Source organism: Plecotus auritus, assembly GCF_963455305.1.
Source record: "Plecotus auritus genome assembly, chromosome: 4".
NCBI classification, from domain to species: Eukaryota; Metazoa; Chordata; class Mammalia; order Chiroptera; family Vespertilionidae; genus Plecotus; species Plecotus auritus.
Genome location: NC_137775.1, coordinates 94,987,244 through 95,012,513, shown reverse-complemented (window position 1 = coordinate 95,012,513; position 25,270 = coordinate 94,987,244). Strand labels below are relative to the sequence as shown.

The 25,270-nt window shown below is 40.8% G+C and overlaps 1 protein-coding gene across 1 annotated transcript in view; it reads left to right on the top strand.

The window, feature by feature from the left end:
• Window positions 1-287: 287 nt before the first annotated feature.
• Window positions 288-25,270, top strand: part of DNAH8 (dynein axonemal heavy chain 8) — a gene marked incomplete at its 3' end in the record, with an annotated part of 280,160 nt that continues 255,177 nt past the window's right edge. The window contains exons 1-5 of the mRNA XM_080664997.1: window positions 288-434; window positions 1,700-1,889; window positions 2,381-2,544; window positions 8,598-8,774; window positions 19,437-19,550. Coding sequence (XP_080521123.1) covers window positions 324-434; window positions 1,700-1,889; window positions 2,381-2,544; window positions 8,598-8,774; window positions 19,437-19,550 — 756 coding nt within the window. The 5' untranslated portion in view covers window positions 288-323. The remainder of the gene's footprint in view (window positions 435-1,699; window positions 1,890-2,380; window positions 2,545-8,597; window positions 8,775-19,436; window positions 19,551-25,270) is intronic.

The following is a 25,270-nucleotide window of genomic DNA, read 5'->3' as shown; positions in this document are numbered from 1 at the left end:
AGAGGGGGGTTGGATAGAGGATCAGTTTGTGTGTAGGCCCTGCCCGAGGCCTGGCCAAAAGGAGCAGATGTGCAGAACTCGGGGAAAGGAACCAGAGGAAGCCCCAATGTAAAAATTCCAATATTGGCATCTTTTTGTAGACAAAAAACAATTTATTCCACAATCATACCAAAAACGTCTTATAATAAAGTGAAGCAAGAAGCGGCAGTGTAAGGGCAGAGTAATTCCCCACATTTGATCAGTTATGTGATCATATGCTAAATTCTTGACTGTTGTTTTCAGAATGTGGTCGAATTATTGCTGGAGTAACCAAAGGGTCAAAAATGATGAGATTGTATATAGACAATGCAGCCCCGGAGAAACTAAAAGGAAAGTGTATATTTTTTGTTCGCTGTCAAAATGATAGTGCCATAAATCTTAAAAATATTCATGAGGTATGTTTACATTTTGTTTTCAAATAGATAAACATTTTTCCAGCTTTATTGAGATATAATTGACATATAAGATTGTGTAAGTTTAAGGTGTAGAATGAGTTGATCTAGTGCACTTTTTAACTAGCCTATCTAATAAAAGGGTAATATGCAAATTAACCATCACTCTGTCACAAAGATGGCGGTTCCCATAGCTACAAGATGGCAGCACCCAGTCCTCCCAGCCCCGCCGGAGTCCCCCAGTCTCGGGGGGCGGCCGCTGAGAGCAGGCAGCATGAGCGGCCTGGCAGAACGCTTGCATCGTCGCCCCGACGACGAGGCAAGTGTTCCGTGCCTGGCCGCAGATGGGCCTCTGGGCTGCAGAGAGCCTCTGGGCAGCGGGCGTGGAGCTGCCAGGCCCCACAGAGAGCTACTGGTGTATGGATTCGTGTGCAGGGCTACTAGTATATATATATAATTTCAGAGAGGAAGGGAGAGGGATAGAAACATCAATGATGAGAGAGCATCATTGACTGGCTGCCTCCTGCATGCCCCACACTGGGGATTGAGCCTGCTACCCGGACATGTGCCCTGACTGAGAATCGAACTTGGAACCCTTCAGTCCATAGGATGAAACTCTATCCACTAAGCCAAACTGGCTAGGGCTCTAATGCATTTTATATTCAGAAATGATTACCATGGTAGCATTATCAACATCTCCATCACCTCACATAATTACCAATTTTTTTTTTGTTATGATGTTTAAGATCTACCCTCTGAGCAGCTTTCAAGTATATAATACGGTATTGTTAACTATAATTACCATGCCCCATGGTAGATTCCCAAACTTACTAATGACAAAGTTTGTATCCTTTGACCAATGTTTTCCCATACAAAACTCTGAGCAGAGGGCTAGTTTTGTTGCTTTTTCCCTGGACAGTGTTTCTGATTCCCTTTTCAGGGACCCAGCAACTTTCAACTGAAAACTGTTTATGCAGGAGGCCCAGTTTCATTTCCCTCACATTGCACAGGCTCCAGGCCACATCTCCGTCTCTCTGTAGAAATTAAAGCACCAGGGGAAATTTTACTTGCTGAACAAGCATATAAATGGTAAAATGAGGGCAGAATATAAGTTTGATGTTTTAGAACTCTAATATTCACAACCACTTAAGCTTTCCTAATAGTTTATAAAATGTATTGTCTATGCTTATTGTAATGTAAAATAGGTTATGATTTTCAGTTCTTTATTGGGATCAGCATGTAAAAACATTTGAACACTGCCCTTCCAGGAAGTGCTGGTTACTCTTCTGGATGCCTCAAAAGGACTCCTAAATGGGATCAGGAATATGCTGGCAAAGATATTTCTGCCAGCTATCCTTGCAACAAATAATTGGGGTGCTTTAAACCAATCCAAGCAGGGAGAGTCAGAAAAACACATTTTCACTGAAACAATCAACAGATACCTTTCATTTTTAGATGGTAAGTATAACATTTCTTATCTAACACATTACTAATAATGGGAAAATTAACTATATGTTATTAAAAATAAGCATGAGATAAAAAAATTCAATTTCAAAAGAAGATGTTAAGGTAATTATCAGAGAGGTAAGGTATCAAATCATTAGCATCTCTCTTTCCCAGGAATTTTGCAGGAGTAAGATAAGTTGTCATTTTTGTTTTCCATTACAGCAGGATGATTCTCTTTCTATATTATTTGTGAAAAATTTCACTATATTTAAAAATATATACTTTATTATAAACTCTCTTTTAAATATATAATTACACTATTTCATGTTGTTAAAGCCCAATTTTATTAACAAACCATCAATTCACAATCTAATGATCAATGAGATTTATATTTCTATGAAGTATTAGGTCTCTAACTTTTTAGTAATTACACCTTGAAACCACACAGTGATATTTAACACATTGACATTAAACAGCTCTTCTCAATATTTTTTTCCTTTTAGGTGCTAGAATAAGTATTGAGGGAACAGTTAAGTTAAAGAGTATAGACAACTTTGATTTTTCCAAACTGCAAACCTTTGAAGAAGTGACAATTGCAGCGAGCAATTCAGAAACTGTTCGTCAGCTAGAGGACGTGTTGATGATATGGTACAAACAGATCGAACAGGTGAGCTAATTCAAGTAATTTCATCAGGTATGCGTCATAGTCACATCTGTGTTCTAGGCACTGCAATTTATCTCTAAAAGTAAAGGGAAGAGGAACCTCCCAGATTCTGTTATAAAACTCAGCCTATTCTCGACTCCAGTGCAAAATTCATTGTCCTCTATGGACCACTTAAAATCAATTTTAGGATATTTCTCACATTAAGAAGGAAACTATAACAGTATGGGTTGAGAATGAAATAATGAAGAATCAGGAGTAGCCAACATTTATCTCTAATACTTTATATATTGTTTATATTCTTCAGAAGAGAGAGAGAGAGAGAGAGAGAGAGAGAGAGAGAGAGAGAGAGAGAGGAAAAGAACACAATGAAGAGACTATAGCTACAGTGCTGGGCACTAAATAAATACCTATTGGTTGATCAATGGAATTATCTGGGTTGATAAAGATGTCCAAACTAGGCTCATTCATACCAGTACTACTCTGGACATGTAAGTGTTCTCTGGCAGTAACAAAAGCAATGTTAGGAATGGGGTGTATGTCAACATTCTGAGAGGTGCCAACTTATAAACACTACTAAATATCATGTAATTGCCCCAGACGGAAAGAGGACTCTAGGAGCCAGCTTGTAGATCTCTAGCTCATGAGCACAGGACAGTGGACCTAGAAAAGAAAGTCTTCAGTTAGATGAGGACTGGGGGAGAAAAATCTTGACCATGCAAGAGTTAGACAAGAGCATTTCCAATATTACTTCCCATACATAGAACTATGTTGGAAGAAGGAAGGTGCAGTTGCAGTGAAAAAAATTGCAGGGCTTTGGAAACTCCGCCACGGCCTGGAATTCTGGCCACAGAATTTGTTTCCACGTGTCACTAGGTAATTGAAGTGCATAATTGCCCAGCAGAAAACTCCTGCAGCCACCTACTCTGCCACTGGAGGAAGGGGGAGTTGTAACCTGTTGTGGAAATCAAGCTCTGTCCCACACGATGGCCAAGGAGGTCCTCTCCAATTATTATGATCAATCAATATAGATTTTCTTTCACAAAAATGAGTAAGGAAAAGAAAATAGTTTGACATAGGAGACTTAGCAACCTGAAATAAGAAAATCAGCAGTTGGGCAATTGTAGCAAATGGCCTCCAATTAAGAAGAATAAATGCAGGAAATGGAGAGATCTGTAAACCCCCCCCCCCCAAAAAAAAACACCATAAAAAATAAACCTTGACCTCTTGTTTTACACAAAAATTAATTCAAGATGGATAATAGACATAAATATGAAAGCTAAAAGTGAAAAAAGAACATGAATCTCGAAAACATGTTGTGTGAGAGAAGCCAGTCTTAAAAACAGTTATGTGAAAAACAAAACAAAAACCATAAATGAAAAAGAAAAAAAAGACCAAAAAAAACCCAAAAACAATTACACCTTGAAACCACACAGTGATATTTAACACACTGACAAAAACAAAAGAAAAAAGCCATAAATGAAGCAGAACATAAGACCATAGTAATATGTTCTTAAGCAAGATACAAAACTCAGAAGCCATGAAAGAAAAAAAAATGATAGGTTTGGCTACATTAAAAAGAAATTAGTAACTTCCACATGTCAATAACCAGCATAAAGTTAAAAGATAAATGACTTTCTGGGAGGTTATATTATCAGCATGTATAACAAAGAGTATCCATAATATATAAAGACATTTTATAAGTTATTAAGAAATGGGCAGTTCAGAGAAAAATAGGCCAAGGATCTGAACAATGTATTCAAGGAAAGTACATGAGGACGTTTGACCTGGGAAAAAGGGGGTGTAGGAGTGACATGGTATTTTCAACGATTTGAAGGAATTTAATGTGAAATTAAATATGTGTGGCAGAAATAAACCAGAGAGAGTGATGGTTATAAGGAGAGAAATGGAAATGGAAAGTGCTGAATCACTGGAAGTATTCAATTTGAGGCTGGATTATCACCTATGAATAATGTAACAGGAATTAAACATCAAAAGGGTCATTTGATTTAAAATTTAAAAGTTAATTTTAAGAGTCGTTTTCATTCTTTAATTCAGTTATTCAAATTATATAGACCTTTAGCCATTTAAAAAAGCTCAAATTATGTCTACTATACTCTATTTAAGAAGGTAGAAAAAGCTTGTAATTAGGTTAAGAAGAGTTCCATAAACCATGGTTAAAATTACAAGCATTTTCTGGATTAAAAATAGAACTTTAATAGATTTGAAAAATCAACTATGTATTTTGCCTCATTTGTATCCTTAAAAATTCCATCACAATTTAAGTTATGAAAAGTTATGAACATTAAAAGGTACAGAAAATAATATAACACACATCTCTGTAACTGAGATTAAACAGATACCATCCTATATAATAAAAGGATACTATGCAAATTGACCCTAATGGGGGAACGACTGGTTGCTATGACATGCACTGATCACCAGGGGGAAGCTCCTGCACTGAATGCTGCTCAGCCAGAAGCCGGCTCATAGCTGGCCAGCACAGCGGTGGTGGCGGGAGCCTCTCCTGCATCTGTGGCAGTGCTAAGGATGTCCTACTAATGGCTTAGGCCTGCTCCCCAGAGCCATTAGTTGGACATCCCCTGAGGGCTCCCAGGCTGCCAGAGGGATGTCTGACTGCCAGCTTAGGCCCGAACCCCTGGGGAGTGGGCCTAAGCCGTCAGTCGGACATCCCCCGAGGAGTCCTGAACTGCGAGAGGGCACAGGCTGGGCTGAGGGACCCCCTGAGTGCATGAATTTTCAGGCACCAGGCCTCTAGTTTGCTATATTTGCTTCAGATCTTTTTTATTTTCTCTAAAGCCTCTAACCCTTTCTTCTCCCTCCCTCTGTATTACCACTATCCTGATGTTATTGACTCCTCCCTTTCTCTTTAAAGTTTGACACTTTTATTGCATTTACAAATTTATAAGCTTTATATTACAGATATAAATTTTGTATAATGTATTTGTGTTTAAAATCTTTACATAAAGAGTATAATACTATTAAGGATCCTTTTATAGGTTTTTTTTCCCCCTCAACATTCTCTCTCATTCATGTTGGTACAACTAAATTTAATTCATTCACTGTATGGTATTCCTCTGTGAAAAAATTCAATTTATTATATAGATGTTCAGACATCTAAGAGATATTTAAATTATGTCTAGTAATCTCTGTTTAAGAAGTTAGAGAAGTTTATTTATTGATTCCTTCAGAAAGATAGTTATTTCTACTTTTTTTTTGCTATTGCAAACAATAAAAATACATATTTAATGAATATCTTTGTTCAGATCTCCTTTGTACATGTTCAAGAATTTCCCAGTGGAGCCCTGGCCAGTGTAGCTCATTTGGTTGGAGTGTTGTCCTGTTCACTGAAGGGTGGGGGGTTCAATTCCCAGTCAGGGCACATACCTGGGTTGCTGGTTGGATCCCTGGTTGGAGCATTATGGGAGGCGGCCAATCAAAGTTTCTCACATCAGAGTTTATCTACCTCTCCCTACCCCTCTCTCTAAAAAAATAAAAAAATAAAAAAAAATTGGTGGGAATATGTTCTTGGGTGAGGATTAAAAAATAAATTTCCCAGTGGAGCTGCTGTGAGCAGTAATGTATGGATAATTTATTGGGTATTGCAAAGCCCTCCAAATAGTGGTTATATTAACTATAATATTTTATACAGAAGCATATGAGAGTTTCCTTTGATTCAGATTTTCATTACACTTGGGATTGTCAGATTTTTAATGGTTGCCAATATATTGGGTGTGAAATGGTATCTTGATTTATTTTGCATTACCCTGAATACAGTTGAGGTTGAGTATGTTTAATGGCTCTTTAGGTTTCCTCTTTGTTGAATTACTTCTTCATATCTTTTATGTAGTTACATTTCAGATTGATGATATCTTACTGAATTGTTGGAGTTTAAATAGTATTTTCTGGATGTTAATCCTTTCTTGGTTCATCTTGATTAACATCCAGAAAATACTATTTAAATATCTTCCAGTGTTATGAAGATATTCTCCTACATTATTTATTTTAAATGGTGAAATACACCAGAATAAATACAATACAATAAAATAAATAAATTATTGCAAAATTAACACCTGTATAAGCTTTGCACAAGTTAAGAAATGGAACACTGCCAGCACTTTGCAATCCCCTAGTATTCCTCTTCCCAATTTCAATTCCCCTTTCTTCCCCCAGTGGTAACCATTTTCTTGACAATTATGATATTCAGTTTCATGGTTTTCTTCATAGGTTTACCCCTATCTTCTATATTTTCTTTAAAAGTTTTACCGTTTTGTCTTAACATTTAGCATCTGGAATTGTGTCTGTGTGTGTTTGGGTATAATGTGAGGTAGGAATCTAATTTTGTCTTTTTCCATATCGTCAGCCAATTTGTCCCAAGCTGTTTATTTAATAAGGCCATTCTTTCCTAACAAATTTGTAATGCCAACTCTGTAACATATCAAGTTTCTGGAACCCCTTTTCTATCCCACTGGTCTACTTATTTGTTTTTTTGTACTTATACCATGCTGCTTTTATTTCTGTAGCTTTTTACTAAATCAGTATTTGGTATGGCAAGTCCCTTTCTGTATTTTTCTTCAAAATTGCATTGATTACTTCTGATTAATTCTTTCAAATTTAATTTTAAGGCTAGTTTATCAAGTATCATCAAAAACCCTTTTGAGATTTTGATTGAAACTTCATTGAATGTATACATTAATTTAGAGAAAAATACCATCTTAATATGACTGAATTTTTCCATTCATGAACGTGGTATAATCTCTCCATTTCTGTAGGTCTTCTTTTGTGTGTTGGAAGTAAGTTTTCTAGTTTTCTCCAAAAAGATAATGTACATCTTTTGTTAATCTCTTGATATCATTGTTATTATTTGTTATAGCAAGCAAATGCTATATGTTTATATTTACATTTTTAGATTGTTATATGATTTATAAAGAAATGCTACTGATATTTATATATATACTAGAGGCCTGGTTCATGAAATTCATGCACAAGGTGCAGGGGCCGGTCCCTCAGCCTGGCCTGCACTCTCTCCAATCCAGGACCACTCGGGGGATGTCCCACAGGGATTGGGCCTAAACCAGCAGTTGGACATCCCCCTCGCAATCTGGGACCACTGGCTCCTAACCGCTCACCTGCCTGCCTGCCTGATCGCCCCTAACCACTCTGCCTGCCTGCCTGATCACCCCTAACCACATCTGCCTGCCAGCCTGATTGCCCCTAACCACCTTCCTGCCTGCCTGATCGCCCCTAACTGCTTCTGCCTGTCAGCCTGATTGCCCCTAACTGCCCTCCCCTGCTGGCCTGGTTGCCCCTAACTGCCCTCCCTTGCAGGCCTGGTCACCCCTAACTGTTCTCCCCTGCTGTCCTGGTCACCTCTAATTGCCCTCCCCAGCTGGCCTGGTCGCCCCTAACTGCCCTCCCCAGCCGGCCTGGTCACCTCTAACTGCTATCCCCTGCCAGCCTGATCGCCCCTAACCACCTCTGCCTTGGCCTCTGCCACCATGGCTTTGTCCGGAAGGACATCCCAATGGATGTCTGGAAGATGCCCGGTCTAATTAGCATATTACCCTTTTATTAGTATAGATATATCCCGCAACCTTACTTTCATTAATTGTAAAAGTTTGTCTTTAGATATTCTTGAATTTTTAGAATGTGGTCAACCATGCCAGCTGTGATGATTCCATCTTTGTTTTTTCATTTCTAATTTTTATTGGAATTCTTTTGTTTACTTATCTTGTTTTGGGATCTCCATTACCAGGTTGAATGGAAGTGGGTGGTGATAGTGGCAAAGTTGTCTTGTCCTTGGTTTTAGAATGATATTTTCTAAAATTTCACCCTTAAGTATGTTTGCTGTAGATTTTTGGTAGCTAGGTACTATTTATTATTTTAAAGAATTTCCCGTCTATTCTTAGTTTGCTAACAGTTTTTATTCTTCAATGTTGAATGTCATTTATACTTTTAGCTTCCTTTGAAAAGATGAAAGTAACAAACTTTTAAAAGAAAGTAACATTTCTTTATTCTGTGAATATTTTTGATTGCAGGTACTTATTGAGAGTGAGCAAATGAGAAAAGAAGCTGATGACTCAGGCCCACTCACTGAACTGGAGCACTGGAAACGCATGTCAGCCAAATTCAATTACATCATTGAACAGATTAAAGGGCCAAGTTGTAAGGCTGTCATAAATGTGCTTAATGTTGCACACTCCAAACTGTTAAAGGTAAAAGGCCTATATTTTAAAGTTTGATATACTTCAGAACAACCAACTAGAAAATTACTCTTCTTGAACTGCTTCTTTGCGTCATATGTGAACATCATATATGCAGAAGTATTCATCTTTGAGTAAGGCTTTCTCATATAATAAGTTATTTCCAGAAGAGGGAAATGAAGTATAGAAATGAAGATTTAGTCCTCAATATTTTGCACACCAATTTAAACAATACTATTATGGGATGATTGCTATTAAAAAAAATTTATTTTTTGAAGTTGTAAATCAACAGAGGCTCATTGAGGTCAAGAACTACATGAGAAGTCAAAAGCAAAAATGCCCTCTCATCATACATTTCACTTTTTCCTAGAGCTTATCTTTATTAACAGTTTAGCTTGATTCTTTCCAGCTCCTTTTCTTTTTCTTTACTCTTCCTTAAAAAATTATATATTTAGCCCTAGCCAGCTTGGCTCAGTGGATAGAGCATCGGCCGGCAGACTGAAGGGTCCAGGGTTTGATTCTGGTCAAGGGCACATGCCTGGATTGTGGATCAATCCCCAGTCGGGGGCATGCAGGAGGCAGCCAATCAATGATTCTCTCTCATCATTGATGTTTCTATCTCTCTCTGAAATCAATATAAAATATATTTTTTAAAAATCAAAAAATATATAAAAGATGCCTTTATAACAATCTAGAGGCCTGGTGCACAAAATTTGTGTATGGGGGAGGGGTCCCTCAGCCTGGCCTACACCCTCTTCCAATCCGGGACCCCTCGGACATCCCTCTCGCAATCTGGGACTGCTGCTCCTAACTGCTCTCCTGCCTGCCTGCCTCATCACCCCTAACCACTCTGCCTGCCTGCTTGGTGCCCCTAACTGCTCGCCTGCCTGCCTGATCTCCCCTAACCACTCTGCCTGCCTGATCTCCCCTAACCACTTGCCTGCCTGCCTGATCTTCCCTAACCACTTGCCTGCCTGCCTGATCGCCCCTAACCACTCTGCATGCCTGCATGATCACCCCTAGTCACTCTGCCTGCCTGCCTGATCTCCCCTAATCACTCTGCCTGCCTGATCTCCCCTAACCACTTGCCTGCCTGCCTGATCTCCCCTAACTACTTGCCTGCCTGCCTGATCTTCCCTAACCACTTGCCTGCCTGCCTGATCACCCCTAACCACTCTGCCTGCCTGAATGATCGCCCCTAGTCACTCTGCCTGCCTGCCTCATCACCGCTAACCACTCAACTGCCTGCCTGATCACCCCAACCACTTGCCTCTGCCTGCTTGATCACCCCTGCTTGCCTGCCTGCCTGATCTCCCCTAACCACTCACCTGCCTGCCTAATCTCTCCTATCCACTCGCCTGCTGGCCTGATTGCCCCTAACCACTCGCCTGCCTTCCTGATCACCCTTAACTGCTCGCCTGCCTGATCTCCCCTAACCACTCACCTGCCTGCCTGATGTCCCCTAACCACTCACCTGCCAGCCTAATCTCCCCTAACCACTCGCCTGCCTTCCTGATCACCCTTAACTGTTCGCCTGCCTGCCTGATCTCCCTTAACCACTCACCTGCCTGCCTGATCTCCCCTACCCACTCTGCCTGCCTGCCTGATTGCCCCTAACCACCTCTGCCTCAGCCCCCACCACAACGGCTTCATCCGGAAGGATGTCCAGAATGACATCCGGAAGATTGTTCGGCTGTCCAGTCTAATTAGTATATTATGCTTTTATTATTATAGATAATACATGATCTTTTGTAAGAGATTTAAACAGTGCAGAAAAAACAAGTGTGTCTCTCTTTTTTTAAAATAAATCTTTATTGTTCAGATTATTAAAATTGTTCCTCTTTTTCCCCCCCCATAGCTCCCTTCCACTCGGTTCCCACCCCACCCTCTGCCCTTACCCCCCCCACACACACTGTCCTCATCCATAGGTGTACTATTTTTGTCCAGTCTCTTCCCACACCCCCACACCCCTTTCCCCCTGAGAATTGTCAGTCCACTCCCTTTCTATGCTCCTGATTCTATTATATTCACCAGTTTATTCTGTTCATTGGATTTTTTATTCACTTGATTTTTAGGTTCACTTGTTGATAGATATGTATTTGTTGTTCATAATTTTTTTTTTTTCCCTGTTATAAATGACCTTTAATTTTTTTTTTTCATACAAAATTTTGCCTGAGTCACCAAAGTCTAGAAAGTAACTGAAAGACATGTCTCTTCCCGGGATATTTATTTATTTTTTATTTTTATTTTTTTAAATAAATCTTTATTGTTCAGATTATTACAGGTGTTCCTCTTTTTTTCCCCCTAGGTCCCCTCCACCTGATTCCCCACCCCACCCCATGCCCTTATCCCCCGCCACTGTCTTCATCCATAGGTGTAAGCTTTTTGTCCAGTCTCTTCCCGCACCCCTCACACCCCCTGAGAATTGTCAGTCCACTCCCTTTCTATGTCCCTGATTCTATTATATTCACCAGTCCATTCTGTTCTTCAGATTTTTTATTCACTTGATTTTTAGATTCACTTGTTGGTAGGTATGTATTTGATGTCATTTTGTTGTTCATAATTTTTATCTTTACCTTTTTCTTCTTCTTCCTCTTCTTAAAGAACACCCTTCAGCATTTCATGTAATCCTGGTTTGGTGGTGATGAACTCCTTTAGCTTTTTCTTGTCTGTGAAGCTCTTTATCTGACCTTCAACCCTGAATGATAGCTTTGCTGGGTAGAGTAATCTTGGTTGTAGGTTCTTGCTGTTCATCACTTTGAATATTTCTTGCCACTCCCTTCTTGCCTGCATAGTTTCTGCCGAGAAATCAGCTGACAGTCGTATGGGTGCTCCCTTGTAGGTAACTAACCGTTTTTCTCTTGCTGCTTTCAAGATTCTCTCTTTGTCTTTTGCTCTTGGCATTTTAATTATGATGTGTCTTGGTGTGGTCCTCTTTGGATTCCTCTTGTATGGGGTTCTGTGCGCTTCCTGAACTTGTAAGTCTATTTCTTTCACCAGGTAGGGAAAGTTTTCTGTCATTATTTCTTCTAATAGGTTTTCAATATTTTGCTCTTTCTCTTCTTCTGGCACCCCAAAAATTCGGATGTTGGTACGCTTAAAGTTGTCCCAGAGGCTCCTTACACTATCTTCATATTTTTGGATTTTTTCTTTTTGTTTTTCTGGTTGGGTGTTTTTTGTTTCCTCATATTTCAGATCTTTGGTTTGATTCTTGGGGTACGTTGATCTACAGTTGAGTTTCGGTATATTCTTTATTTCAGACAGTGTATGCTTAATTTCTGACTGGTCCTTTTCCATTTTTTTGGCATTCTCATTAAGGTCCTTGAAGGTCTCATCAAGTTTCTCGGCGGTTTTTAGAAGATTCTTGAGTAACCTTATAAATGTGGTTCTGAACACTATGTCGTCCATTAGTTTGCTTTCCTCCATTTCTCTCATTCGTGACATGTTTCTTTGTCTCCGCATTTTGTTGCTTCCTTATGTTGATGGAGTGGCTTTGTGTGGTAGGTGACCTATAGGGGCCAGTAGCTCAGCCTCCCCAATCACCTGAGGTGGACGCCTTTGGTACACCTCTTTATGGGCTGAGTGCAAAGTCTTGGTGTAGTTAAGCCTTGATTGCTGTTGGTACACTGGGAGGAATTGACCTCCAGGCCAATTGGCTGTGAGGACCCGCTGTGTCTATAATGGAAGAACTGCTGCGCTGGAGACACGCTTATGGTGCAGGGCTTGTTTCAGTGGGGCTTTGGTGCTCACTGAGTCTGCCTCTTGAATGTATCACTTATGGATGTGAGGAGTTGAAATCTGGTGTCTCACACTGACCACTAGGTACACTGGCTTCTGGATCTCCAATGGGGTGCAGGTCAGCTACTGTCTGAGGCCACCCAGCAGGAGCTACAGCAAGAACTACAGTTTTCTCCTCTTTGCTTGGAGTTTGGAGGTTTTGGAGCTGTCTGACCCGGGCTGCAAGTTTGCTAGGTTAAGCTGCGATAGGGCAGGCCATTCATATGCTAAAGCTGCTGCTTGGAGCTTGGGTGGGTTCGTAGATTGTGCAGGGCGGGGTCTCAGGGCGTGACTAGGCTAGGGCGTGGCAAACAGCAATGGCTGCCAGTAAGCCGGCTCTGCGGCTCCGACCCTGTCCCCGCGTCCCGCGCCCCAGCACAGTAAACAATTGTTCCTGCGCGCAGCCCTGCAAGCAAGCCTCCCTCACTTTCCGACCCCACGGCAGACAGTCCAGCTTCTCCCTGTAGGAGTTTGGGTCCCCCACGTCTCCCCAGAAACGAGTTCGGAGTAATCGGGAGCTTATCTCCCTTCGGGTTGAAAACAGCAGCGCTTTCAGGCACCCGTCGCCAGCCCAATTCGCGCGTCTCCGTACCTCAGCTTTTCAGCGCTTGTGCACCCCTCAATGCTGTTTGCTCTTTCCTTCTAGTTGTAGAACTTCCACTCAGCCAGCTTTCCCGTGGTTCTGGGTGACAAATGTTCTGTCTTTTAGTTGTAGTTTTGAAATTGTTGTGCGAGGCAGCAGTTTAGGTGCTTACCTATGCCGCCATCTTGGTTTCTCCTGTTGTTCATAATTTTTATCTTTACCTTTTTCTTCTTCTTCCTCTTCTTAAAGAATACCTTTCAGCATTTCATATAATACTGGTTTGGTGGTGATGAACTCCTTTAGCTTTTTCTTATCTGTGAAGCTCTTCATCTGACCTTCAATTCTGAATGATAACTTTGCTGGGTAGAGTAATCTTGGTTGTAGGTTCTTGCTATTCATCACTTTGAATATTTCTTGCCACTCCCGTCTGGCCTGCATAGTTTCTGTTGAGAAATCAGCTGACAATCGTATGGGTGCCCCCTTGTAGGTAATAAACTGTTTTTCTCTTGCGGCTTTTAAGATTCTCTCTTTGTTTTTATCCCTTGGCATTTTAATTATGATGTGTCTTGGTGTGGGCCTTTTTGGGTTCATCTTGTTTGGACTCTATTTCTTTCACCAGGTAGGGGAAGTTTTCTATCATTATTTCTTCAAATAGGTTTTCAATATCTTCTCTCCTTCTGGCACCCCCATGATGAGAATGTTGGTATGCTTGAAGTTGTCCCAGAGGCTCCTCACATTATATTCATATTTTTGGATTCTTTTTTCTTTTTGCTCTTCTGATTGGGTGTTTTTTGCTTCCTCATATTCCAAATCACTGATTTGATTCTTAGCATCTTCAACTCTGCTGTTGATTCTCTTAAATAAAGAAAAAATTATTCTTTAATTCAGTTAATTATGCTTAATTTCTGACTGGTCCTTTTTCATGTCTGGTATTCTCACTAAGATCCTTGAGAGTCTCACTAAACCAATTGAAGCTCTCATTAAGATCTTTGAGCATTCTTATAACCATTTTTAAAAATTCTGTATCTAGTAGTTTGCTTGCTTCTATTTTATTTAGTTCTTTTTCAGGGGGCTTCTTCTATTCTTTAATTTGTGGTATGTTTCTTTGTTTCTACATTTTTGCTGCTTCCCTGTGTTTGTTTCTATGTATTAGGTAGAGCTGCTATGTCTCCTGGAATAAGTAGAGTGGCCTTGTAAAGTAGGTGTCCTATAGGGTCCAGTGACTCAGCCTCCCCAGTCACCTGATCTGGGCACTCTAGGTGCACCGATGTGTGGGCTGTGTGCATTGTCTTGTTGTAGGTGAGCCTTGATTGCTGTTGACATCACTGGGAGGAATTGACCCCCAGGCCTATTGGCTGTGAGTACTATCTGTGACTACAGCAGAAGAGCTGCTGTTCAGGAGACACCCCTATGGAGCAAGAGTTGCTTCAGTGGGGCTTTGGTGCTTACTGAGTCTGCCTCTTAAGTGAGTCACTCATGGGTGTGTAGAGTTGTAATCTGGGGTGGTCTGAAGCTCTCCACCAGGTGTACTGGCTCTAGGGCCTTCCAACAGGTGCTACAGAATGATCTGCAGGTGGCTGCTACTTTTGTTGGGCTTGGAAGTGCCCAGGCTAGGCCCACCTGTGAAGCAAGGAAGGCTGGTGCTAAGGCTGGGTCTTGGGCCTTTTTTTTTTTAATTTAATAAATCTTTATTGTTCAAATTATTACATTTGTTTCTCCTTTTTCCCCCCATAGCTCCCCTCCACCTGGTTCCCAACCCACCCTTTGTCCTTACCTCCCCCCACACTGTCCTCATCCATAGGTGTACGACTTTTGTCCAGTTTCTTCCTGCACCCCCCCAATACCCCATTCCCCCTGAGAATTATCAGTCCACTCCCTTTCTATGCTCCTGATTCTATTATATTCACCAGTTTATTCTGTTCCTCAGATTTTTAATTCACTTGATTTTTAGGTTCACTTGTTGATAGATATGTATTTGTTGTTCATAATTTTTATCTTTACTTTTTTCTTCTTCCTCTTCTTAAAGAATACCTTTCAGCATTTCATATAATACTGTTTTGGTGGTGATGAACTCCTTTAGCTTTTTCTTATCTGTGAAGCTCTTTTTCTGACCTTCCATTCTGAATAATAGCTTTGCTGGGTAGAGTAGTCTTGGTTGTAGGTTCTTGCTATTCATCACTTTGAATATTTCTTGCCACTCCCTTCTGGCCTGCATAGTTTCTGTAGAGAAAGCAGCTGACAATTGTATGGGTGCTTCCTTGTAGGTAATTAACTGTTTTTCTCTTGCTGCTTTTAATATTCTCTCTTTGTCTTTTGCTCTTGGCATTTTAATTATGATGTGTCTTGGTGTGGTCCTCTTTGGATTCCTTTTGTGTGGGGTTCTGTGCGCTTCCTGGACTTGTAAGTCTATTTCTTTCACCAGGTGGGGTAAGTTTTCTGTCATTATTTCTTCCAATAGGTTTTCAGTATCTTGCTCTCTCTCTTCTTCTGGCACCCCCATAATTCTGATGTTGGTACGCTTGAAGCTGTCCCAGAGGCTTCTTACACTATCTTCAACTTTTTGGATTCTTTTTTCTTTTTTTTGCTTTTCTAGTTGAGTGTTTTTTGCTTCTTTGTATTTCAAATCTTTGACTTGATTCTTGCGTTTTTCTAGTCTGCTGTTGGGTCTCTGTATAATATTTTTTATTTCAGTCAGTATATGTTTAATTTCTAGTTGGTCCTTTTTCATATCTTCGAGGGTCTCGTTATATTTATCGGCCTTTTCTAGGATATTCTTGAAGAGCCTTATAACCGTGGTTTTGAATTCTATATCCAGTCGTTTGTTTTCCTCCATTTCTTTCATTTGTGATCTGTTTCTTCGTCTCCCCATTTTTCACTGCTTTCCTGAGTTGGCAGAGTAGCTTTGTGTGCTAGGTTTCCTATATGGCCCAGTGGGTCGGCCTCCCCAGTTAACCTGAGGTGGACACTCTTGGTGCACCCCTTTGTGAACTGTGTGTACAGCATTGTTGTAGTTAAGTCTTGATTGTTGTTGGTATCACTGGGAGGAATTGACCTGCAGGCCAGTTGGCTGTGAGGATCAGCTGTGTCTACGCTGGGAGATTTTCGGTGCTGGAGACAGCCTTATAGGATTAGCCTTGCCAGATTGCAAAAGCCTCTGTGCTCAGCTTGGATGGGGTGGAGTCTCAGGGAGGAGCAGACAGTCTTGGCTTCCCGTCAGCCCTGCCCTTGTGTGCATGCCTCCAGACCTCTGCCTTCCGCAGTTCTTGAGTTTCCGCCTTACAGTACAGATTTCCGCCGTACGATCTTGGGCCTTTTATTGATAGATTTGGGGCATGCTGACCCAAGCTGCTGCTTGTTTGAGAGATTTTAGGAAAGAGTGAAGCCTGAGCCCAGGACACACCATTCATATGGGAAAACTGCTGCTAATAGCTTGGGTGGGACTATAAATTTGGTAGGGCAGCGTCTCAGGGAATCATCAGGGTGGAGTGAACAGTGTGAGTCAGGTTGTTGGAGACTCAGATATGGCACCTACCAATCAGCTCTGTGATGGGGGAGGTCTCAGCATAGGAACAATGACCCCTGTATGCTCCCTTTTCTTGGAGAAAGCCACTCCTGAATTCTTGCCCTGATGCCAGACAATCCAGTTCCTTCCCATATGTCTCTGGGTCCCCCCAAGCCACTGTCCCAGCTCTGGAGCTCAGGGGGAGCAAGTCTGTGCACCGGCCCTTTAAGAATAACTATCTGGGTCTCCAGCAGTCTCCTTGTCACTCAGCCACATCACTGCTGATTTTTACAGCCTGAAGTTATGGGGGCTTCTCTTCCCAGCTCTGGAACCCTGGGCCGGGGGCCTGGTGTGGGGCTGGGACTCCTTGCTCCTCATGGGATATCTGTCCCAATTATAAAAACGCCACACGTGGGCGTCAGACCAGTCTGTTCTGCCCCTCTGCCCCTCCTACCAGTCTCAATGTGCTTTCTTCTTTAGTTCTCTAGTTGTAGGACTTCCATTTAGCCAGATTTCAGATGGTTCTGAATGATGGTTCCTCTGTATTTTAGTTGTAATTTTGAAGTGGTTGTGGGAGGCCATGAGTACTGTATTTACCTATGCCACCATCTACCCTTCCTCCCCAATATCATGTCTTAGAGAGTTATGCTGGTCAGACTGAGCTGTGTAGTTTTTCAGAATGTTAATACACTAGGTTTTATCTAATAATTTTCATATATATATATATATATATATATATATATATATATATATATATATAAAAGCCTAATATGCAAAGTGTCTCCTCAGGAGTTCGACCGACTGGGAGTTCGATCGCTCACTCTGATATGCGCTGACCACCAGCGGGTGGTGGGGAATGAAGAAAGGCTCCGGCCCACAGCCGGCAGATGCTAGGGACCCTACCCATGCATGAATTTCATGCACTGGGCCTCTAGTTTATAGATAAATAGGAAAGACAGTTTTCTTCCTTTTTTCCCAACAGTGTTAACTGTAGGTGAGCCTTGATTGCTGTTGGCGTCACTGGGAGGAATTAATATGTAGTCTTAATATGTCAATTTTATTTATTTCTCCCATTTAAAGAGTACAATTCACTGGTTTTAAGTATATTCACATAGTTGTGCCCCCATAACCATAATCAATATTAGAACATTTTCATCATTTCATCACCTCAAAAAGAAACCCTGTACACTTTAGCTGCCACCTCCCATTTTCACCCATCTCTCCCCTGCCCCAGCCCCAGCCCCCCAGGGCTAAGTAACTACCAGTCTACTTTTTATCTCTATTTGCCTATTATGGACATTCTATATAATAAAAGCCTAATATGCTAACTGTCTGGTCGTCCAATTGGCCATTCAACCAATCAAAGTGTAATATGCTAATGATATGCTAAGGCCTCTCAACCGCTCGCTATGATGTGCACTGATCACCAGGGGGCAGACAGTCAACCAGTTGACCAGTTGCTATGATGTGCACTGACCACCAGGGAGCAGATGCTCCGACTGGTAGGTTAGCTTACTGTTGGGGTCTGGCTGATTGGGATTGAACGAGACAGGCTGGACATGCCCTAGAACCCTCCCATAGTCCCTCCCCGGCTGGCCAACCTTCCGCGTCCCTCCCCAGCCCCGATCATGCACCAGTGGGGCCGCTCGGCCTGCCTGCACCCTCTCGCAATCTGGACCCTTCGGGGGATGTTGGAGAGCCGGTTTCAGCCCGATCCCACAGGCCAGGCCGAGCAACCCCACTGGTGCAAGAATTCGTGCACTGGACCTCTAGTTTTATATAAATGAAATAATCTTTATTGGCTTCTTTCACTTAGGATGTTTCCAAGATTTATCCTTGTTGTAGTATGTATCAGTACTTCATTCCTTTTAACATGCTCCATTGCAAATGATATCACATTTTGTTTATCACTTTATAGACATTTGAGTTTCCACTTTTGGCTATTGTGCACAATGCTACTGTGAACATTCTTGTACAGGTTTTTGCATGGAGATATGATGTAGGAGTAGAATTTCTGGGTCAGATGCTAACTCTGTATTTAGTTTTTAAGGAAAATGTTTTTTTTTAAATGTGTTAACAAACATTGCTGCAGTTAAAACTTCTATATGCATACATGCAAGTATTTCCCTAGGGTGTATACTCAGCAACTTTGTCAATATTTATTAAAGGACATATTAGCATATTTATTAACAGTTAAATTTTTTCTCCTTGTTGTATTTGCCTTTTCCTTGTTTATAGTGAAGTTGGTCATCTTTTAAAGTTTATTGGCTATTTGCATTTCTTCTATTGTGAATTAACTGTTTATATTTTTCCTCAATTAAAAAAATTCAGAAGTTATTTTGTACTGATTTTAGGAGTTCTTTATTACTATTGCTATTAATCAGTTGTTATATACGTTGAAGAAGGCAATCCACCATGGTCCCAGAGCATCTCTGGACATTCTTGCTGGATATGAAAAGTTCACTTTTCTGATAAGGAATATTTTCTTGGAATAATGTTCCCATTTTCATAACTTGACCCATACTTGAATACTCAGAATAATGTACATAGCTAACCTAGAAAAGTCATTCCAAGTTGAAGCAGATCCAGTTTAAGCCTACAGACACGGTGTTAATTACCAATGGAATGAATCTTCAGTTTTAGTACATTTAAAATATTTATAACTTTAAGTCTTAAATAATATAATAAAAAGATATATTAACCACCTTTAACTATATACTACTTTAGTATATATATTGAATTTCTTGATTAAACTTTAGCACACTCATATATTTGGATGTGTCATAGAATTCTTATACATTTTTTTTCTTAGAATTGGCGTGAATTGGATGCAAGAATCACAGATACAGCAAATGAATCAAAAGATAATGTCAGATATTTGTACACTCTAGAAAAAGTATGTCAACCTCTCTATAACTATGATCTAGTAAGTATGCTTTTAAAAGTGTAGCTTAAAAATCACCACATTTAAAAATAACTTAAGCCGAAACCGGTTTGGCTCAGTGGATAGAGCGTCGGCCTGCGGACTCAAGGGTCCCAGGTTCGATTCCGGTCAAGGGCATGTACCTTGGTTGCGGGCACATCCCCAGTGGGAGGTGTGCAGGAGGCAGCTGATCGATGTTTCTCTCTCATTGATGTTTCTAGCTCTCTATCCCTCTCCCTTCCTCTCTGTAAAATATCAATAAAATATATTAAAAAAAAATAACTTAATATGTGTATATGGGAAAACCTTATACTGCAGAAAAATTATTTAAAAGATCTATTTCCTCATTACATATTTATAATGGATTAAAACTATATTATTTTAACCCACGTTAAATATAATGCATTATCATAAAGATGACCTCATTTGTGAATTAAACAAGAAAAATATACTCGTTATCTCACAAGTGGCGTTCCGTCACGTCTGTCGTATTCTGTACGGTGGAAGCAAGTCAGGCAGGCCAGTGCACACGCAAGAGAAGGGGATTACAGAAGAGTGTGAATACCGTGAGAATGAACATCACTGGGGCTGTCTTTGAACCTACCTACCAGGTTAGAGATTAGGAAATCAAACTCATGGTGACATAGTGGTGTTACCAGCATCACTCAGCTAGTCAGTGATGCACCTTCTACTAGTAGTTTCTAACAGGAGCCATCTTCTAGTTTTGAACCTACTTTTCTTATAATATTTCTATAGAGTTCCTTTAAAGGACATATTAGCACTACCACTTCCTTCTGTTTTTCTAAGTTTCTATTAGTTTTTGATTCACAAATTATCTGGCATTTCATAATTTTTTTTTTTTTTTTATGTGAAGTATGAAAGTGAAAGAGAACCCTCTATCCTTTCTTTATTTTTTTTTATTTTTTTTATTTTATTTATTTATTTATTTATTTTTTATTTTTTAAATAAATCTTTATTCAGATTACAATTATTTCTCCTTTTTTCCCCCATAGCTCCCCTCCACCCATTTCCCACCCCACCTTCTGCCCTTACCTACCCCCCACTGTCCTCATCCATAGGTGTATGATTTTTGTCCAGTCTCTTTATGAACCCCCCCATACCCCTTTCCCCCTGAGAATTATCAGTCCACTCCCTTTCTATGCCCCTGATTCTATTATATTCACCAGATTATTCTGTTCCTCAGGTTTTTAATTCACTTGATTTTTAGGTTCACTTGTTGATAGATATGTATTTGTTGTTCATAATTTTTATCTTTCCTTTTTTCTTCTTCCTCTTCTTTAAGAATACCTTTCAGCATTCCATATAATACTGGTTTGGTGGTGATGAACTCCTTTAGCTTTTTCTTGTCTGTGAAACTCTTTATCTGCCCTTCAATTCTGAATGATAGCTTTGCTGGGTAGAGTAATCTTGGTTGTAGGTTCTTGCTATTCATCACATTGAAAATTTCTTGCCACTCCCGTCTGGCCTGCATAGTTTCTGTTGAAAAGTCAGCTGACAGTCGTATGGGTGCTCCCTTGTAGGTAACTATCTGTTTTTCTCTTGCTGCTTTTAATATTCTCTCTTTGTCTTTTGCTCTTGGCATTTTAATTATGATGTGTCTTGGTGTAGTCCTCTTTGGATTCCTTTTGTTTGGGGTTCTGTGGGCTTCCTGGACTTGTAAGTCTATTTCTTTCACCAGGTGGGGGAAGTTTTCGGTCATTATTTCTTCAAATAGTTTTTCAGTATCTTGCTCTCTCTCTTCTTCTGGCACCCCCATAATTCTGATGTTGGTACGCTTGAAGTTGTCCCAGAGTCTTCTTACATTATCTTCAACTTTTTGGATTTTTTTTTTTGCTTTTTGCTTTTTCGGTTGAGTGTTTTTTGCTTCTTTGTAATTCAATTCTTTGACTTGATTTTTGTGTTCCTCTTGTCTGTTTTTGGGTCTCTGTATAATATTTTTTATTTCAGTCAGTGTATGTTTAATTTCTAGTTGGTCCTTTTTCATCTCTTCGAGGGTCTCGTTATATTTATCGGCCTTTTCTAGGATATTCTTAAAAAGCCTTATAACCGTGGTTTTGAATTCTATATCCAGTCGTTTGTTTTCCTCCATTTCTTTTGTTTGTGATCTGATTCTTAGACGCCGCATTTTCACTGCTTCCCTGAGTTGGTAGATTTGTGTGCTAGGTTTCCAATTTGGCCCAGTGGGTCTGCCTCCCCAGTTAACCTGAGGTGGACACTCTTGGTGCACCCCTTTGTGGACTGTGTGTACAGCCTTGTTGTAATTAAGTCTTTATTGTTGTTGGTATCACTGGGAAGAATTGACCTCCAGGCCAGTTGGCTGTAAGGATCAGCTGTGTCTATGCTGGGAGAAGTCCGGTGCTGGAGACAGCCTTATAGGATTAGGCTTGCCAAATTGCAATAGCCTCTGTGCTCAGCTTGGATGGGGTGGAGTCTCAGTCTTGGCTTCCCGTCAGCCTTGCCCTTGCGCGCACGTGTGTGCCTTCAGTCCTCTGCTTTCCCGGCTCCCGATTCTCCGCCCGAGAGTCCAGACTCCCCCCACAAGAGCGTGGGTCCCCAGGGGCTCACCTGGAACTGGGGTTCACTGCAGTCAGAACTGGGGCTCACTTCAGTCAGAACTGGAGTTCAGTGCCGTCAGTAGCCTCTCACTCCCTTCTGCTAGGGAAAGCCTGTGGCAGCCTCCGCAGCCTTTGTGCGCACTGGCGCGAGCGGACTTTCAGTCCTCCGCCTTCCCCGGCTCCTGAGTCTCCGCCCGAGAGTCCAGACTCCCCCCACAAGAGCGTGGGTCCCCAGGGGCTCGCCTGGAACTGGGGTTCACTGCAGTCAGAACTGGGGCTCACTTCAGTCAGAACTGGAGTTCAGTGCCGTCAGGAGCCTCTCACTCCCTTCCGCTAGGGAAAGCCTGTGGCAGCCTCCGCAGCCTTTGTGCGCACTGGCGCGAGCGGACTTTCAGTCCTCCGCCTTCCCCGGCTCCTGAGTCTCCGCCCGAGAGTCCAGACTCCCCCCACAAGAGCGTGGGTCCCCAGGGGCTCGCCCGGAACAGGTGTTCAGTGCAGTCAGAACTGGGGTTCAGTGCGGTCGGGGGCTCCCTTCCCCCTTCCGCCAGAGAAAGTCAGCCAGGCTCTCAGCCACCCTTCCTCTCTGCGTGCACAAAGACCCTTTGCCGTACCTCCAATTCTCTGTGAGCTTTTCTCTATCCTTCTAGTTGTAGAATTTTCACTCAGTCAGCTTTCCTGCGGTTCTGGATGGTGTCCGTTCTGTCTTTTAGTTGTAGTTTTGAAATTGTTGTGCGAGGCAGCAGTTTAGGTGTTTACCTATGCCGCCATCTTGGTTTCTCCTATCCTTTCTTTAGATAGAGAGGGGAAGTCAAGGAAACCAGTGTTTGTTGAGAACCTCGGGCAGTTGTGGTTTTAAAGATGTCCACCGTCTTGAGAGCCTGGTCTTTCATTGTAGGCATTTCCATATATTTTCATTCTGTATTCACAACAGTCCTCATTTTAAAGACTAGGAAACTGAACTTGAGCATTTCTATAAGTATAAGTGATGAGACTGAATTTGAATCCAGCACTCTTTGACATTATAAGTTGTATTTTTCCCCACTTCTTTTTGCTGCCTCCTCAAGGTATTCTCTAAATTTATATGCTCTTGATATAATTTACATTAGTGTTCGACACACATGTTCAGCATTCTCCATTTTAATCTTTGAAGAGAGAGTCAAATCCTCCACATACATGGCACCATTGGCCATATAGCCTGGGTAACCAATCTTTTTGGGGTTGAGTTTCATCCTAGAGGCAGGGAAAGAGGAAGAGTCTATGTTCCATATCACTTATATTTGGAGAAGAGGGATGTGTAGGGATATTTCATATACATTCCAAGAGAATATTGGTAGCCAAGGAATTTAATGTGGGTGGTGAGGGAAAAGTGGGTTGAGAGTCTGGACAGGTGCAATTCTTATTGCCATGTGGGAATCCATCACCCACCAGGAAGCACCATGAAAGAGGATAGAAAGACTTCTCAGAAGCAGTTTTTAAATTGATTCCATAAAGAGATGATGGATTTTAACTTATTTACAACTTATTGTTGTTGTTTACAAAGAAGAATTATGATTTAAATTTTACTAGGTATTATGAGCTTCTAAAACCAGGTGAAACCGTTAATACTGATCGCTACTGACAACAAGTAATCAATTTGAACCACGCTTTGATCATGAAATGACCAGAATGTGCCAGAAGACATGGCAAAGTAATTTTGCTTCATAATAACGCACCATCACACACTTCAAAACCAGTTAAAGACACGTTAAAAGATCTTGCCTGGGAAGTATTAACCCACCCGCTGTATTCACCAGACCTTGCTCCTTCAGATTACCCCTTGTTCCGATTGATGGCAAATGCACTTTCTGAGCAGCACTTCAAAACGTACGAAGAAGTAGAAAATTTGGTCTCTGAATAGTTTGCCTCAAAACAAGGAAAGTTCTATTGGGACGGTATCTGCAAATTACCTGAAAGATGGGGAAATGTGTAGCTAGCGATGGACATTACTTTGAATAAAGCACTTTTGATGTTTCTCTTGAAATTACCGTGTTTTCTTTGATTACAAAATCCAAATTATTAACTGGCACACCTAGTACTCTCTTCACTTCTGCTCCTCGTACCAGCTACTGAACTTATGTTGGGAACCTTTTTAAAGTCTGTTTCACATAAGAACATCTTAGGTGCTTCTGTGCATATGACCATGAGCAAAAAACCCCAGATTACATGGTGATAGAGAAATACGTCTGTTGCTTGGCTCACTCTAGATCAAGGACTTAATTCCTCAGCTTTATAACATGTGCAATTGAAATTTGTGTCTAAGAAAAATTAGAAAATTAGAATGATCACATGTCACAAGCATTTGGGGTTACTCACAAGAGTTGAGGAAGCAAATATTAAGTACACATATACGTAACGCCTACTCTAGAAGGTCTACCTACAAGTGGCTCTTGATGTAAAAAATAATAGGTGAATGAAGATAGCAAAATGTTAACATTTGTCAAATCTGGTGGTGGGGATAGATGATCATTAGACTATCCTCTTCACTTTTCTATGCATTTAAAACTTTCCAGTATAAAAAATAAATGTGGAAAAATGATACAATAGTTTCTATTGTTATCAAGACCTCTAGATTTCAAGGTCTACTGATTTCACCTTCTTGGTTCAACAGACTTGCTTAAATTCCCATAATTTTCACATCTTTTAGTGCTGGTGTTCTTTTCATCCTAGTCAGTTATACCACTTTGTTCAGTTCTAGCTATGGATATACGTTATTATTGTTATTACTATTATTTTATTGTTATTGAGCTTTTTACATTCTCTGATGTAGGAATGTTTCAAACATTTTCTTTTGAAATTAGAGTATTAATAGTATTGTCATGTAATTGCTTCCCCCTAATACACCCACTATTTTTGTAGTTTCACACATTCCTTTTTTCTCACTTTCTTTCTTTTTATTAAAAGTAACCAACAATTTCTGTTTAGTTTGTCACTGTCATTTGAGCAGGAAAAGTGCAGAGGACTCATGCTTCCATTGCTCGTTGATAAATTTTATCATCCTGGTATTACACGTTAGGCATATCTAATACCACACATTTTACATATAAGATGTCTGAGTACTGTGTATAAATAGGTAAGAACTGTGCACTCAAGCAGCTACTATTATAAGTA